At 40.8% G+C, this 16,186-nt stretch overlaps 1 protein-coding gene across 1 annotated transcript in view; it reads right to left on the reverse strand.

Annotated features, from left to right (window-relative positions):
• Positions 1–16,186, reverse strand: part of Col19a1 (collagen type XIX alpha 1 chain) — a 324,015-nt gene that overhangs the window by 49,743 nt on the left and 258,086 nt on the right. The window contains exons 22-32 of the mRNA XM_087898047.1: positions 15,698–15,751; positions 14,262–14,351; positions 13,455–13,499; positions 13,269–13,346; positions 9,716–9,751; positions 9,557–9,610; positions 9,417–9,470; positions 8,036–8,077; positions 4,953–5,057; positions 4,816–4,869; positions 4,510–4,563 (exon numbers count right to left, since the gene is read on the reverse strand). Of these exons, the coding sequence (XP_087754173.1) occupies positions 4,510–4,563; positions 4,816–4,869; positions 4,953–5,057; positions 8,036–8,077; positions 9,417–9,470; positions 9,557–9,610; positions 9,716–9,751; positions 13,269–13,346; positions 13,455–13,499; positions 14,262–14,351; positions 15,698–15,751 (666 nt within the window). The remainder of the gene's footprint in view (positions 1–4,509; positions 4,564–4,815; positions 4,870–4,952; positions 5,058–8,035; positions 8,078–9,416; positions 9,471–9,556; positions 9,611–9,715; positions 9,752–13,268; positions 13,347–13,454; positions 13,500–14,261; positions 14,352–15,697; positions 15,752–16,186) is intronic.

Genomic DNA, 16,186 nt, shown 5'->3' on the forward strand with positions numbered 1-16,186 from the left:
CATGGCATGGAATCTGTAACAAAGGTAACTGAATCTGTTGGTGATCCATAGAACATTTCTGACGTTCTATACCCACCAACCAGCGGTAGTATTACTGAGAATTATGTATTACTAAAGCATGAAAATACAGGCTTTGGGCTGGTATAATACCAGTAGGAAAACACTTGCTTGTACCAAATCTTCATCCAGCTACTGGCAAAATAGAAAATGCTTTATAATATACTTAGTTTATCTGTTTAGTTCATTATAAGAAAAAAAAACTCACCTGTGAGTTTACCTGAAAAAATATGGCTTAAGCATCAAAGTGAAGGTCTTTTCCCACCCCCTTCCATGGATTGCCAGGAGAATAATTAAATGGGTATGACTTGGAAAGCTGGAACAATTATTTATACTTGGGAAGAAATTTGTAAGGTAATTTCGTTTCTTTATCATGTGTTCCACTACAGGATATTAGTTGACTACATCCCGTAAAACCCAAAACATGGAAAGTTTCACAATTACTAAATTACTGCCTAGAAAAACCATTGGATGGCATGGAAAATGGAGGTCAGAAATGTTATATAGCAGAGGCTAAATTTTTAAAGATTTAAAAATATTTAAAAAGCAATGCATCCATTATGAGTGGTGTGACGAGATCACACTGGTGTCTGCAGAAGCATTTCTAACAGCACATAAACATGTGAATACTTCTATAGCAGAGTGTGATGTTCTGGTAGAACGAGAAGACAGACCAGACCTGTGTGAGTTTGTGTCAGACTTTGCTGTCAGTTGAATTCATTGCCAACCAGAGTGAGTTTTCCAGGATTTTCAGAGGTTTCAGGGGTTTGGGTTGTGGGCCATCCACAATACTCCAATTACCATTTCAGTGTGTTGTGGGAACAGACAGAAGGCTTAGGCTTCTACTGTTTTGTGTTTTTGCCAATTTTTCTGTAAGAGGTTTAGATCACTTTTTAATCAGAGAAGATAAATTAGTCGCCCTTTTGTTGTTTCAGATCAACATGAAATGCGTCAAGTTCTAGATTGAAGGGCTGGGTTGTAGCTTAGTGGTCCAGCACTTGCCTATCAGTAATAAAACTCAGGCTTTCATCCCCGGCAGTGTAAATACCAACCAACCAACCATCCAACCAAACCAAAACCAGATTCAACTTATGGATCAAATGGTCCCATTCTTTCAAGATTTAATCCCGTTTATCGAATAAAATATTCTTTTTCCACTGCCTTAATATTATTTGTTATAATAGGACTCCTCCATCTCCTCTTCTTAAATGATGATTTTTATTCTTGTTATAGAGACCAGGTGACTCGGCTGTGGGAGACTGATTACATCTTTTATAAAGCATCAGCAAGACTGAGCTGGATCGAGGTTCTTTGCACCCATAGGGAGAACAAGCTCAGTTCTTCCAATTCTACATAGGATCACAGTTATTTCAGCTTTATTCATGAGGTGTCGTGGTGGTTTGAATGAGGATGGCTTCTATGGGCTTGCATGTTTGAATATTTGGTCCCTAGTAGGGGGGTGGTGGAACTGTTTGGGAAGGATTAGGAGGGTTGGCCTGTTTGAGATGGATTAGGAGGAGGTAAGTCACTGGGGGTGGGCTTTAAGGTACCCAAAGTCCATTCCAGGCTGGGTTTCCCTCTCTCTCTGCCTTTTGTGGATATCAGGTAAGCTCTCAGCTACTGCCCCAGCACGATGCCTGCCTGCCTTCTGCTATGCTCTCCACCCTGATGATTGTGAACTAACTCTTTGAAAGGGCAAGCAAGGCAAGCCCTCAATTATATTATTTTCTAAATAACCTTGGTCGTGGTGTCTCTTCACAGCAGAGCAATAGTAACTCAGACAGAAATGATGTGCAGGAATACTGAAAGACTCTCCTTGAATGTGGAGGAATGGCTCATGTAATAAGTCTTGGGGAAAATCTCCTGCATATTTGTGTTAAAGAACATAGTCATTCTTCCTTCAAGACTCAACCAACCCCATTGGCTGGCTGACTGTGTGCACACAGGCCTGTGCAATCCCACCAGCGTGATGGATTGACTCTTTCATTTTCCTAGCATTATCTTCATGAGCTTATAAACAAATTTCTAATTTTATAAGTAGAAAGGAAAATTTTCTATGGGGAATGGTACTTTTCAATGACCGAAGTTTAGGCACGTGTGTTGTAAGTTTCTTTATCTTGGAACATCTGCGTTTCCATGTTTTTTCTACACATACCTGTTTCAGGTACGCATGTGCATATTTCTTCCTCAACTCTGAGTCAATCTAGGGATGCTGAGTGAGGTTTTAGGCTGTCTAATTTATAAGCATGGGACTCATTAACCTTTGATGGCTGCATTAAACTTTAAAATAAACCCCACTGCATAAGTGAAAAACATCATTCTCAGCAGTCATTCTCTCAGCCTCCTGAAATTTGTAATAAGAGTGGAAAGTTCCTATGGAGGCCTAAAGGGCGATGGATTGATTTTGTGAGGCCAGGCAGTCACTAAAATAGAGAGACATTCAAGACGAAGACAGCCAAGTTAAGTACATAGTGCCAACCTCAAGCACAATTACAATCTATTGCATAGGTATTCAGCCATCATTTGTATATTTTGCGATGAATGATATTTTCATGTCTTGTTTGTCATTTATTAGCATAAATTATATGAATACATAAATCCAAAAAAGAATTTTCTGAGGCTCAGAAGGGCAGGATCTGTGTGTTGTTAGCGCCTTTGCAACTTGGTGCTGAGTCAGAAACATAGGAGGAGAACCTGGCTTCCGCCACTTTTGAGGATTGATAAGCGAGTGATTCCTCTAACTTAACAAATTATTGATCATTATAAAACCAAAGCTCTAAAAGATATGTTCTTCCCTCTGTTCCTTTCCATGGAATGAGAAATAGATGTCTGTGGTTTGTAACATTAGAGGCAATGCACACCTGCCGAGAGAGAATAGCCTGGTGGCCAGTTGGTCAACATTTTATTCACTTAAATGAATCAACGAGCTATGTAACTAAGGTATTCTTTGAGTCCAAGCAGATATTGCAATTATGATTCTGTTGTTGATCTGTGTGAAAGATCAAAGTAATGTTGTTTTGTTCCTTTCAAAAGACCAGACTAAGTCAGTATGTTGGGCCAGGTTTATTCATGCTATGCTTATGATGTGGAGAACAAGGGAAAAGAGCCTTCTGAACTCCAATAAGTTCTCTGCAGATTTCATGTGATCCATGTCAAAGAGTGCACAGAGTGTACCCAAGAAAGACTAGACTAAAATATCGAGGAATATTAACCATGGGTTCAGCTCACCAAGACAGCGAAATACCTGCAGAATCAATAAAATTTAATGTGTAGTGAATTTAACAGAGTCACTTATAAAAGGCCCAAATTACAATCATTTCTCAATCTTTTTTTTAATGACTGTCTGAATTGCCTCTAAAGCCCAGCTCTGGGATCTAGGCAGTTAATCTGCCTGCGTGCTAAAGCCGTTCCTGTGCTTTGGCTTCACCGAAACCTTCTGTGCAACCCCGGGAAGCAAACGCTCATCAATTCTTACTTGTTTTCCAAACACAAGTGCCTTTAATGTTTTATTTAGAAATGAAAATAAATGCCGTATTTCTTATTCTTTAATTTTTAACTTGGAAAACAATCCCAAGCCAATCTTAAAGGTTTCTAGAACACAATGAATATCAATAAAAACAATAATAAATGATGATCACTTGTAATGTGAAATACAGTTCTAAGCAGGAAAATAGATCGACTTTATAGTGTCATAATTTCCCACACTACCATCAAGGTTAATATATGCCAGATGGCTTTCTTACTTTCATTAAGAACTATTAGCACCAAAACTGTTTAAACTAACAGCAATTCATCATTCTAATTGGTTTTTCTAAGAGTTAATGTGAATTATGCAGGGCAAGAATGATATCCTAAGCATCACTGTGGTTTACAGTCAGGAATTTACACCATTATTTCTAAAGCACATTTGAGTTGGGTGCTTGGTCCTGGAGTGGGTGAGCCTGCTGACCTAAACCAGTATGCACAGATGCCCAGCACAGCTTATTTCTCCCAAGTACTTGGAAGCTGAGCAGAGACATGGAGAAACCAAGGTTGTTAAAGTTCAGCCATAGCACAGAGGGCTGGCTCCCCTGGCTGGGCTCTGGAGTGGCCCTTGGGTCTATGCTTGTCCATTTACCCTTTCCACCTCTTTGCTATCCTGAGGTTTGTTTTTGTGAGTTCACTCTTCTTTCTTTTCTTGTAAGAACCCAGATATTTACCTGCTACCTAAAAACAAAAACTCCATAACTTCCATGTTAGTTACTAGCCTTATTTTGTGCCTCCACATCTAGACCACTGGAGATAAATGTGCATCTATAATTACCAAAAATGTGTCATTTTAAAACATCTAACTGTTCTTGGTTTTCAATGGCCTTGGTATTGAACACGCACTAGTGATAACTTAGTGTCTTTCCTTTATGGAATCAGGTGGAGAGAGGCAGTAACTGAGTGCTTTATCAGAGAGTCTCTTACCTCATCTCCCTTCTCCCCATGCACTCCAGGGTAGCCCCGCTCTCCTTTGCTTCCCTAAAAAGACAGCAACTTCAGTTAACACTGGACCATTTCAGTATTATTTGTAATAACAGGAAAAAAAATCTCCCTTCAGAGCACTTGGGGTGTGCGCTTTGCACAGGGCCATGGGATAAACTAATAGCATCATCTGCACCTGCCCTTTGCCCCATGTTACTAAGGTAGGTTTCACAGGAGTAGGGTATTTTAAAAATGGGATTCGTTTCTCCATGTTTCATTTAGTTAGAATCTCACAAAGGACTTTCTTACCTTTGGCCCCTCTCTGCCTGGGACTCCTGGAGGACCCCGTGGTCCCGCATCCCCCTGGAAGACAGAGGAGTCAGAGCTGCCGGCGGACACTCAGTAGGTGTGCGGCAGGACTCACAGGCATGCCAGCAACCTCTCACCTTCCTGCCTGCAGAATCGTGTTTTCCAGGTTCCCCTGTGCCTCCTTCATCCCCTTTGTTGCTCTTCAGCCCGGGAACACTGGCTGGGCAGTTGCCACAGAAGTTCTAGCGAGCATAAAGACAGTTTCACTGGGAGGTTCCTGAAACCCGTCTATGAAGCTGATCTATTTGTACCCTGGTCAAATGAGCAACTGGGAGGCCGCTCTACCTTCAGAGACTTGTCTGTCCAATCTGAAAGATGGCTTTTTGGGGTAAACACTGGACAAGCCTAATCTGTAATCCTCCTTTACAATACTGGTGAACTTTTACTTAAAAGCAAAACACCACACCCACACACCTCTGCTACCATTTCAATGGAAAATTCCAAATAAATAGTAGGGGTGGGGGATATAATTTGAGAGCGCAATCTAAGTTTTAACTGTTCAGCACTTTTAGGACAGGAAGACTTATTAAAGCTTGAATATATATATATATATATATATATATATATATATATACATGTGTGTGTGTGTGTGTGTGTATGTGTGTGTATTTGCCAATATAGAGCAAAACCTTCAGATACTGATTTCAGAAACATTTTCAGATAGATGATTCCATTGATGATTTTAGTGGAATTCGTATTCAGTAAAATAAGAAAAAATTTAAAAATGATAAAAAAGATAATTGTTTTAACTCAAGAGAAACGTCTTATATCTATTTGATAATGGTCTCATTTTCTTCAGTTAGATAAAGCAAGAGAAACTGATTTTAATAAAGGTTCCTGAGAAATGACTTGATATTATTTTATCGAAATGATTAAGACGCATTCATCACTAGCCTGTGCGCAATCTGCTTCAAAGAGACCTGCCACACAGATTAACCCAGAAGGGCTGGGAGGGATGGTTCGGGGTTAGCATCAGGCCAGGGGCTCTCCATGCTCTGACCAAGGGCATCTTCACAAACAGAAAGCAGCTGGCAGCTTGTGAAAGGCTCAAGGCCTGGAGCTTGCGTCAGTGTGCTGGCTTCCAGGGTCAGGATTTAACATTACGTTATTAAATTGCGTCCGCAGGTCAATCTCTAAATCAAATTCTGGAGGTTGGGGTTTGGGTGGGGGCTACTTGTTTCCCCCTTTCATCTGTTGCATAAAGGTCGTTGGGGTCAGCTGCCAAGCTTTCCTCTCTGCATCCCACCTGTCAGGTCCTTTGTGACTGAGAACCTTACTGAGATGATTCTGGGATGTGTCAGAGCAGGCTGCCCTGGCAAGACCGTCAGCTCCTCACATGCATGAGACTCCTGAGGCTCTGGTTCTCCTTTTAGGAGAGTCCACTCAGTCTGCTGTCTGTCCTATGAGGCACCCCCACACTCTATCAGAACATTTAGTTCTGCTTAAGTAAACAAATTTCTCATCCTTCAAGGATTCAAGCATCTAATTCCTACAATCTTGTCATTTCTAACATTATAGCAGTTACAAAGACTCTGGGGCCTAATACCTGAGGACATGCAATTCCTGTGTCAACCTCACACTTATTAACTATGTATCTGGGCAAATTCTTCAGCTACTTGGGGCTTCAAGTATCTTCAACGAATGAGAATGGTCCTCCAGCCTGAGCTCATAACATTTTGGTAAAGACTCAATGGGAAAGAAATTAGTAAGGTTGCACTGACTGACATATAATTATAATTCAGTATGAGAGCTCTTTGGAACTCTCACAAATATTCCACATTATAAGAAAATGCTGCTTTTCTTGAGTTCCTAATAACCCCTCCAGAAGTTTTTTCTTTGTTCTTTTTGGTTTTTTGAGACAGGGTTTCACTGTAGTTTTAGAGTCTGTCCTGGAACTAGCTCTTGTAGACCAGGCTGGCCTTGAACTCACAGAGATCCACCTGCCTCTGCTGGGATTAAAGGCATGCATCACCACTGCCCAGCCAGAAGTTCTTATATTAATATTTGTATTTACATATATTTTCCTATCTTTTCTTGAGACTAGACTATGTCTTTTGGTGAATTCCATGTTATAACTCTTCATGTTTACATGTATGTCATTTGGCAAATCATGTGAATAAACACCAGTTGTATAAGTGAAATCACTTAACAGTGTTAACTAACACTCTCTGGTCATCTGAAGACAGGAAATATCAGAGTGAAATGAAGGGCTACATTTTCATTTGGGATCACCAGCTCTTACTAGACTGCATGAAGATTACATAAGCATAGTCTTACCCACTGCCATACCCCCAATCTTACTGATAAAACATAGCAAAGTATTTAAGAAAAATGGTGGCCATAGTGAGTGCACATGCGTGTGTGTGTGTGAGAGAGAGAGAGAGAGAGTGTGTGTATGTGTGTGAGAGAGTGTGTGTGCGCATGCGTAAGTGTGTGAGTGTGTGCGTGCGTGAGTGTGTGTGTACGCGTGTGTGAGTGTGCATGTGTGTGTGAGTATGTGTGTGCATGCATGCCTCTGTGTGTGTGTCTGCATAGAGCTGGACTGAAACTTGTACTCTTGTTTCAGGCTCTTAAAGGCTGGAATTACAGGTGTGTGCCATCATGTTTCGCCCGAGGTACTTTATGGGATGGATAATCAGTAGAGATAATTTTTGTTTAACAGGGTAACAGATGTTAGAGCGATTGTTGGCTATGGAATTTTATAGCTCATTTTGTAAAATTCTATGATATAAAAACTCAATCTGTAAGCGAGTGGCACTGGTTTTCTCCTTGAGACTGCCCAGAGCTGACAGGGTGGCAGACAGGCTTTAGGACCATGAGCCAGAGTAAGTTGAAGAAAGGAAGAGAAAGCTAGTCCTTGAGAGGAGGCAGGGTCTACTTTAAGGTAGCAACGATGTCACCCCTTCCTGTAAGTCATCTCAGTACTGTCTTCCCCCATCTTTGTATCCACAATGTGAGACCCGGAAAGAAGGGAATGGGAAGATTGGTATAAATGCTATAAGCTATAATAAGACATGCATGTTCTTATGTCTTAAATATTTTCTAGCAGAATTTGAATTGTTTGGGATGAGCAGTTAATTATTCTATCTTTGGTAGAAAGTTCCTTTTCAACCTTTTCCACACACCAACATCTAATTCCTTTTCTACCAAAATAAAATACCTTCAGCAAGGCGCCAATGTCTCCCAAGAGAGGAAGTGCAATCTGTAGTTAAGAGAGAGAAACTCAAATCCATGGATATTCGCATATACATGAACATAATACAACATGAACATAGAAGTTGATGAGTGTATTTGTTCTAAAGTGCCATGCCAATTGCTTTGGGGATGGTGAGTCTAGCCAGGCTCTCTTGCTTAGCTTTCTTTCAGGGCATGGAACTTACACACAGTACGGCTGGAACCAGCATGTGAGAACAGTCACTATTTTGTCAGCAAGATCATGCAAACTCACATGTGTCATTGCTTTGATAATACACCTGTATTTTAGAGATTCATGACAAGGTCACCTTTATGCTTTCTCTGTGCTGTTGGTTTTTAGTAATATAGTGTTTTATTTAATCATTTGGTAAAAGGAAATCACTCATCAAGCCCATTATCAGGCTGCTGAGAAACACGAAGATTGCATGGTGAGTCTGCCTTAAAATTAGCTCTTACGGAAATTCTAAAGATACTTAAGTGAGGGGCAAGACAGACATTTGGGGATGGTGGACTGTGTCTGGGCCACAGGTCTTAACATGTCCTTTCAGAGGAACACTGTATAAGCCTGGGTGACAGTTGACAGGATGAGAGATGAGGGATGCACTGTTCAGACTTGGAAGTAAAGGAAGCCGGATAATGCTGCCGCATGCAGCTCCTAAGATCTCAAAGGCACAGCCAGTGTGGGAGGTGAGAGAATCGGAGAAGACACAGCGAGGGGCCAGATTGGGATTCTATTATACAAAACTCTTAATACAATGCCGTGTGCCGTGTGGCCTCTCAAAACTGTAAGTGCTGGAGCTGAGGCTATTTAAAGGGACTTACTGTCACTCACAGCAAGGCTTAACCTGAAATAAAGCTATGTAACACACGGTTAGCGTCTAAATGCATTTTCTGAGAGTTTCAATCCAATTTTCATAATTTAATCCTCGCATCTGTTGAGAGGCACTCAATCAATGGGTATGGACCACGTTGGAGGTAACTTACCTGCAAACTTTCATCTAGAAAAATGAAATTCATTTACTCACCAGCATTAGAAAGACTAGAAATTGTGGTTATCTGTTTTATCTCAATTTTCCATGGAACAAAGACTTTAAATGCTCAGGCTCAGCCTGGGGCAAAATTGTACAGCTGAATTATACCCTTAGGAAATAAGAATTCATCACACACGCACAATAACGCTGACCCAGCTTGAATTTTCCCCCCTCTACAAAATAATGGGGATAAACAAAATCACCAAGCAGTCACCGAGCATTGCAATTAGTTTGGACAGCAAAATTTGCTTGGTAGGCTGTTTGGCTTCTGGGTGCGTTAAAGATACATAAATCAGGCAAAGCCTGCCTACATACCGGGTCACCTGGGGGGCCTGGAAGGCCTGGCTTTCCGTCTCTCCCTGGAGGTCCCTAAAAACAGACGTCGCTTATTCAAACCTCTGCAAGTTACAGCTGATTAAAATGGACCCGGATGGGAGCTGGGGAAAGGTCCTTACATCATTCCCTGGGGTCCCTGGAGTTCCTGGCAATCCGGGCAGACCTCGAGGACCCTAGAAAAATGAAGAAAACAGTCTTGCTGGGCCTGTCTTTTGAGCAGTTCCTGGCAATAAAGAAAACTGAACTTCTTTTGTGCGTAATTTAGTGAAGTCACTTACCTGAATACCTGGCTCTCCGGTGGGTCCTTGGGAGCCCTGGGTAAACAGAGAGAGAATTATCTAACCTCTACCAGGGATACTCATAAATGCCCTATCCTTTACGTAGCAGAAAAACGAGGTTTGGCACTTGCACAACCTGAAAACTCTGTAAGTCTTGCACACAGTTTCTGGTGGGTGCGCCATGACCTCAAGCCATAGGTAAAGAACCAGATATTCAAGGCTGAAGCACAAGACTTTGCTCAATTACTTGGATGTTTCTTTTATTCCCCTCTGCTGCTGCACACTCAGAAGTGTCCAAGCAATGTGTCCACATCCTGTCAGGTCAGAAACCACTTGCTCATGGGGCTCAGGAACCTGAGACTCCTTTCCTTTCTTCGTTGGCTCATTTTTCTCTTTTTTATTTGCTTATTAATTTTTTTTGAAAGTACATTCTTCTCACATGCAGTACAATTCCCAGCACAGTTTCCTCTCCCTCCACTCCTCCCAACTCCCTCTCCTCTCTTCTCTCCCTCAGACCTGCTCCACTTAGGTTTCTTCTGCAGAAAAGAGCAGGCCTCCAAGACACAACAACCAAACACAGCAGCACAAGATACAATAAGACAAGGTAAAATCCCTCATGTCCAGGCTGGACAAGGTGACCCAGCAGGAGGAAAAGAGTTCCAAGAACAGGCAAGAGAGTCACAGAAACACACTCTTCCACAGTTGGGAGTACCACAAAAGCACCAAGCTAACAGCTAGAGCATGTAAGCATAGAACCTGGTATGAACACATGCGGGTTCTCATTTTCCTCTTATGAAAGAGCAGGGTCCAGTATTCAGTGGTGGGCGTAGATGGCTAACTAACAGCACCTGGAGTTATTTTCTTCTTCTGGAATGCTGAGTTTGGAATAACCCAAGTGAGGCTGAAGTTGGCCAAGAAACCAATGACATTCCTTCTGGTTATGCATATCTTTGGGTCATTGAATTTCTGGTGCACATGACTTCAGTTTTAGCACTTGGGAAGCAGACGTAGGCTGACTTCTGTGTGTTCCAGGTCTTACACAGTGAGTTTAGCCAGTTAACCCTATGTAGTGAGACCCCATCTTTAAAATCTTTTTTTCTTTAAAGTAGTTGGTATCAGCATTTTCTGGGTTCTTTGTCTTATTTAAAAATATTCGTAACATCTTTATTATCTAAGCCTTTTGTTGCCTTTTTATTGTGGTATTTTTTCCTATAAACTGGTTACCTATTTAAAGAGTTATTGACATAATGTTTTATCAACTGTTAAAGTAGTGTGTAAATCTGTGGTTTCCATTCTGACATTTTCACACACATTGCTCCGATGGGTCTCCCCCCCACCATTGCCCCCTTCTTGGCCTGTTTTCTTCGTGGTGGTCTCCCGTCTCACCACAAGACTTGCCTTATGCTTCCCTGTCAGATGTATTTCATTACTCTCTCTTTTCTTCCCCTCTCATTCTTCTTTCATTTCTACTTATGTGACTTACACACACACACACACACACACACACACACACACACACACACACTTCCACATGTACTATTTGTCTTTCTGAGTCTGACTTATTTCACATAATAGAATGATTTCCAGTTGAATCCATTTTCTGTAAATGTCATGATTTCCTTTTCCTTCGTGGGGATGAATAAAACTCCTGGTGTATACACACGGCATTTTCTTCATCTGTCGAGAAAGCCCCTGGGCTGGTTTCATCCCTTAGCTATTGTGAACAGTGAAGAAATAAATATAAACGTGCAAGTCTCTTCGGGGTAGGCTGAGTCAGAAGGCTTCTGGTGTGCGCAGAGCAGGATAGCTGGCCCATGTGCTAGTTCTTGTTTTACCTTTGAGGAGACCTCCTCGTGATTTCTGTAGATGCTACATGTATTTTATATCCACACTAGGCGTGCGTAAGAGCTACACTTTTCTCAAAGTATTACCAGTATTTGTCTCTTGTCGTGATGATAGCTTTTTCGGACTGGGGTGAGGTGTGTGTGTGTGTGTGTGTGTGTGTGTGTGTGTGTGTGTGTGATATACATGTGTACACGGGAGTCCTGGTGTTGGAGGCCTTGAAACTGGAGTTACAGGATGGTGTGGGTTGCCTGATGTGGGTGCTGAGAGCAGAATTCGCTTCCTTGGAAAGCTCACACAGATCAAGCTCTGAACTGACGAGTCGTCATCTCTCCAGTCGCCAAAGCAGCTTTAACTTTTATTTCCTTGATGGCTAAGGACGTTAGACACTTTAAAAGTTATTATGGATTGGCTATTGTGCGTTTTCTTTTAAGAGCTATTTAGTTCATTAATCCATTATTGATAGAGAAATTTATTTATTTGTTTATTTTGACCTTTAGTTCTTGTAGTTTTTATAGATTCCTGATATTAGTGCAGAGACGCCATCTTTGCTGTCCTCTCCTGTCCGGTGGTTGCTTCCTTTGCGGTGCAGAAACTTCTTAGCTTCACAGTTTCCCCTTTGTCAGTTTTTAACTCTCTATGCTGCTGGGTTTCTTTTCAGAAAGGTTTTTGCTTTCGAAAACCTGTATTTCGAAGAGTTTTTCCTCATATTTCCCCTATAGTTTCTGTTTTTATATTAAAGTCTTTGATTTATTTTGACTGATTATTTTTCCTTCATGGTGTGTGATATGGGTCTACTTTCTTGTATATGTGATATTCTTGTATATTCTTGTATATATCTGTTTTTCCCTGCACCATTTGTTGAAGAGGCTATTTTTGTATTCCAATGAATATTTTTGATACTTTTCTCAAAAATTAGGTGGCTGTGGTAGTGTGGATTTATTTCAGGGTTTGTTATTCTCCTCCCTCAGTTTACATATCTGTTCATGTGTCAGAACCATGCTGTGTTGACACTATGGCTCTATAGCGCACGTTGAGATCAGGTATTGTATTTCTAGAATTTCTCCTTCTGATTAGGATTGCTTTTGCTGTTCAGGGTCTTTGGGCTTCTATATACATTTTAGCATTGCTTTTTCCAGTACTGTGAAGAACATCATTGGAATTTTGACAGAGATTACATTGAGTGCATGGGTGACTTTTGGTAATATAGACATTTCTCATGGCACTAGCTCGGTCTGTTTGTGAGTGTAAGTGATGTCTCCAATGCCTAGTGTCTTCTTCAGTACCTTCAAGTTTTCATTGAACGTGTCTCTGCCCTCTTTAGTCCGGCTTATTTTTAGGTAGCGCCACTTCCCCCCCCCTCGCCTGGGCTAATTGAGTGAGAATTTTTCCCCTGATATTTCTTCTTATGTTTCTTATATGCTATATAGAGAAGCTACTACTTTTTAATGCTTAGCTTGCATTCTGCTACATTGCTGAAAATGTTTTACCACTCTAAGAGTTTTCTGGCAGTGTCTTCAGGGTCTTTGCAGCATAGGGCGAAGTAGAGTCTGAACAGTGATGATTTGATTCTGTCCTTTCCTGTTCATATCTCTTCTACTTTTTCTCTCTTCTTACTGCTTTCTGTAAGACTTTGAGCACTGCATTGAAGAAGACTGGAGACAAAAATGTAACCAACTGGGTTGCAATAACTTGACTGAATATTACTTACTGTCCTGCCTGGGATTCCTACCCCTGGTGGGCCTGTGTCCCCTGGGGAGCCATGGATACCTGGTAGTCCTCTTTCACCCTGTGAAAGCAAGTGCTCCTGTTAGGATGAGGTTCCAGACAGATGCATTTTCAGTTACATTTTCTTAATTATTAATTTTTTTTAAAACTAGCTATGAAATCTGTATACCTTTGGACCACGTGGGCCAGGTGAACCAGGATTTCCATCTAATCCCTAAAAGGAATGAAAAAAGTAACATGATTACATTTCTTTCTCTACATAACTAAAAAAATTAGAAGTTATAATTAAAAACATGATTCATTACCCTTCATTTTACTTAAGACAAGAGAGAAAATTTTAGAACGTCCTAGATTTTGCATAATTAGCTCAAAATATAGGGTTTTATCTGTGAAATTAAACATCTAATCTTCAGAATTATTGCCATTGATAATTGTTATAAAAAGTAGAAAGAAGGTAGAGGAAAATAAGCCAATCAAATGAGCATATTGGCTTTTAGGTTTTCTAGTAATAGAATTTTCTGCATCCTGAGTAGAGCATGGATCATATACACTCTCTATGAATGATGGTCTGTGGTTATGTTCTTAAACTCCAGAAGGGCAAGGTTGAGTGTTTGTTTTAAGGCAGTGTCCTAGTAAGATCTACAGCTCACAACCTGTGTTTAAGGATTCATAGATCCTTGAGGAATCAGTACATAAGGTGCTGGGACCTTTGAAACATCTCAGTTTATCTGTAAAATACTGCAGCCTGTGTATCTTCTGCAGCTGAGACCTCTCGGCTTACATCCAACATTCAAATTGTTTTAGCTTTATGAGCTATGGGATAAGATCGATCTTTCCTTCCTCCCTCCCTCCTTCCTTCCTTCTCACCTTTTTTTTTGGCCGGCTTAAAGACTACAGTTGTATCCTGAAACTGTGGACCCAGAATTAGCAGTACATTAACTCTCAAGGGCAATCCTAGTAAAAGAGCGGTACTTACTGGTTTCCCTGGCAGGCTTTTCCCTGGAGGCCCAGCATCACCCTTTGGACCTGGAACTCCAGGAGGGCCTAGCCTTCCACCAGCATCTCCCTGTGAAAACAAGATGAGATTCTTTCTTTCTCTGCTGAGGTTCATGATGGGAAGTTGGAAGACAGCAGTTTCCATTGCTTTATTTTGTCATAGCAAGGCAAACTTCATCTTTGTGTTCACGTCTGTACTCACACCCTCAACAGCATTTACACGTGCCTAGCTCACTCTAGGAGCTGCTCTTGTTATTTTAAATACATCCACGTTCTGCAATGAGTTCTGTTTTACAAAGTTGAACAGTACCATGAAACACAGACTTGTATATAAAGTGTGGAGGCCCCAAAATGTGAGCCTATTTCCCCTTGACCAAAGATCAGAGAGCTGGAATTTACTTCTAGAGGACAATAACTCCTTCAAGGTTATTGTCTGTTTCTACCTCAAACAAAGGTTCCACCTAGATTTTAGGCCCGTGGGTTCTGCTCTCCCAAGATTATTGTCAACAGGTATGGCTAATATCCAGACTGTGTATTTCAGGAATTGAGAAGTCGATATGTTTCTACCCCAAACAAAAGTCTAAGGGTTCAACTAAGTTCCAGTTCCCTTAGGGAGATAACAATGGAGTCTACTTAGGGAGTGGTTTGCCTACGGAATGTTTTGGTCTAGGGGTGTGAGCATTTCTTGTCTTGTTCTAACCACAAAATGTTTAACTATGAATGTAGCCCACAACCTTCAGTATGTGGTTATGTTCATTTCCTTGTATCATTTTAATGCAGTATTTTTAATCTTACTCCTGTCTTTTGGGATTGGGGTATTTTAAGCAATTGGAAATTAAATGTGGGCGGCTTCAGTACTCACTGAAACTCCCTCCCGGTACTATCCTATACTTCTGTTTTATTATTTTTACTTGCATCTTTGCCCTCTTTACTATTCTTCTGATCCCCATGCCCCCACCCTGGTAAGTGGTATTTTTGTCGAAGCTGGTCTCCAACAATCAAACACGGACACAAAGGGCCCATCTATTCATGAAGATTTTTAGATGATCTACATTCCTGATTTCCTGGGGAGGATGCAATATATTGATATGCCATCTTCACACACATCCAAGCAGATGGTAAGAGGCGGAGAGACTTTTGAGAATTCAAAGCTTGACCTCAGCCCTAACATTTTCATTTTCAAGTTAGCTCATTTGGTTACCTGGAATTCCTGTGCCATACCCATACTGCAATGATGCATGACATCAGGGGCGCCATATCACAGGTTATATGAATGTCTGTCCCTTGCACTGATAAATCCTGGGAAGCTCAAGTCTTGATAGGCTAATCTTTGGCTTCTTTAGTGACTTTAGAATCTTTGGTTTCTTCTTTCTATTTTTTTTAACATACTGTACAAAAGTAAAGTCTAAACGGTACCTTCTCTCCTTTAATGCCTTGTATCCCTGGGATACCATGTTCTCCTGGCAATCCCTAGAAAATACAGAATTAAAGGGAAAGAACAGTTAGAACCTCTCTTAATGTAAGGGGACAGGATTTTAACATCTTTCTATAAGGTAATGCTTATTTGGCCTAAGGAGAAATGTTATTTGAAAATATGTGGCTTCTTGTCTCAAATGAAGTCAACAGCTATAATGGGAATTGGAAAAGAACTAAAATGTTCCATCTAAGAAGAGGGAGGGTGGTGGTTGGTGGCATTGCAACCCAACTTAAGTAGTCAAGATATTTTTATTATGTTTAACCAGAGTGACTATTTCTTTTCTTTTCTTTTTTTTTTAGTTCCAATAGATAGTTTAGTCTAACCAGAGGATTTTGTGGTTAATCTTGTGTTATTAATATTGTCTCTTTTTATGGTGTCTTTCAATGAGTTACCTCAGAAGTGGTCCAAAGTTGGCTTGTAGGAAGAAT

Source organism: Myodes glareolus, chromosome 18 (genome assembly GCF_982192425.1).
Source record: "Myodes glareolus chromosome 18, mMyoGla1.1, whole genome shotgun sequence".
In the NCBI taxonomy this organism is placed as follows: domain Eukaryota; kingdom Metazoa; phylum Chordata; class Mammalia; order Rodentia; family Cricetidae; genus Myodes; species Myodes glareolus.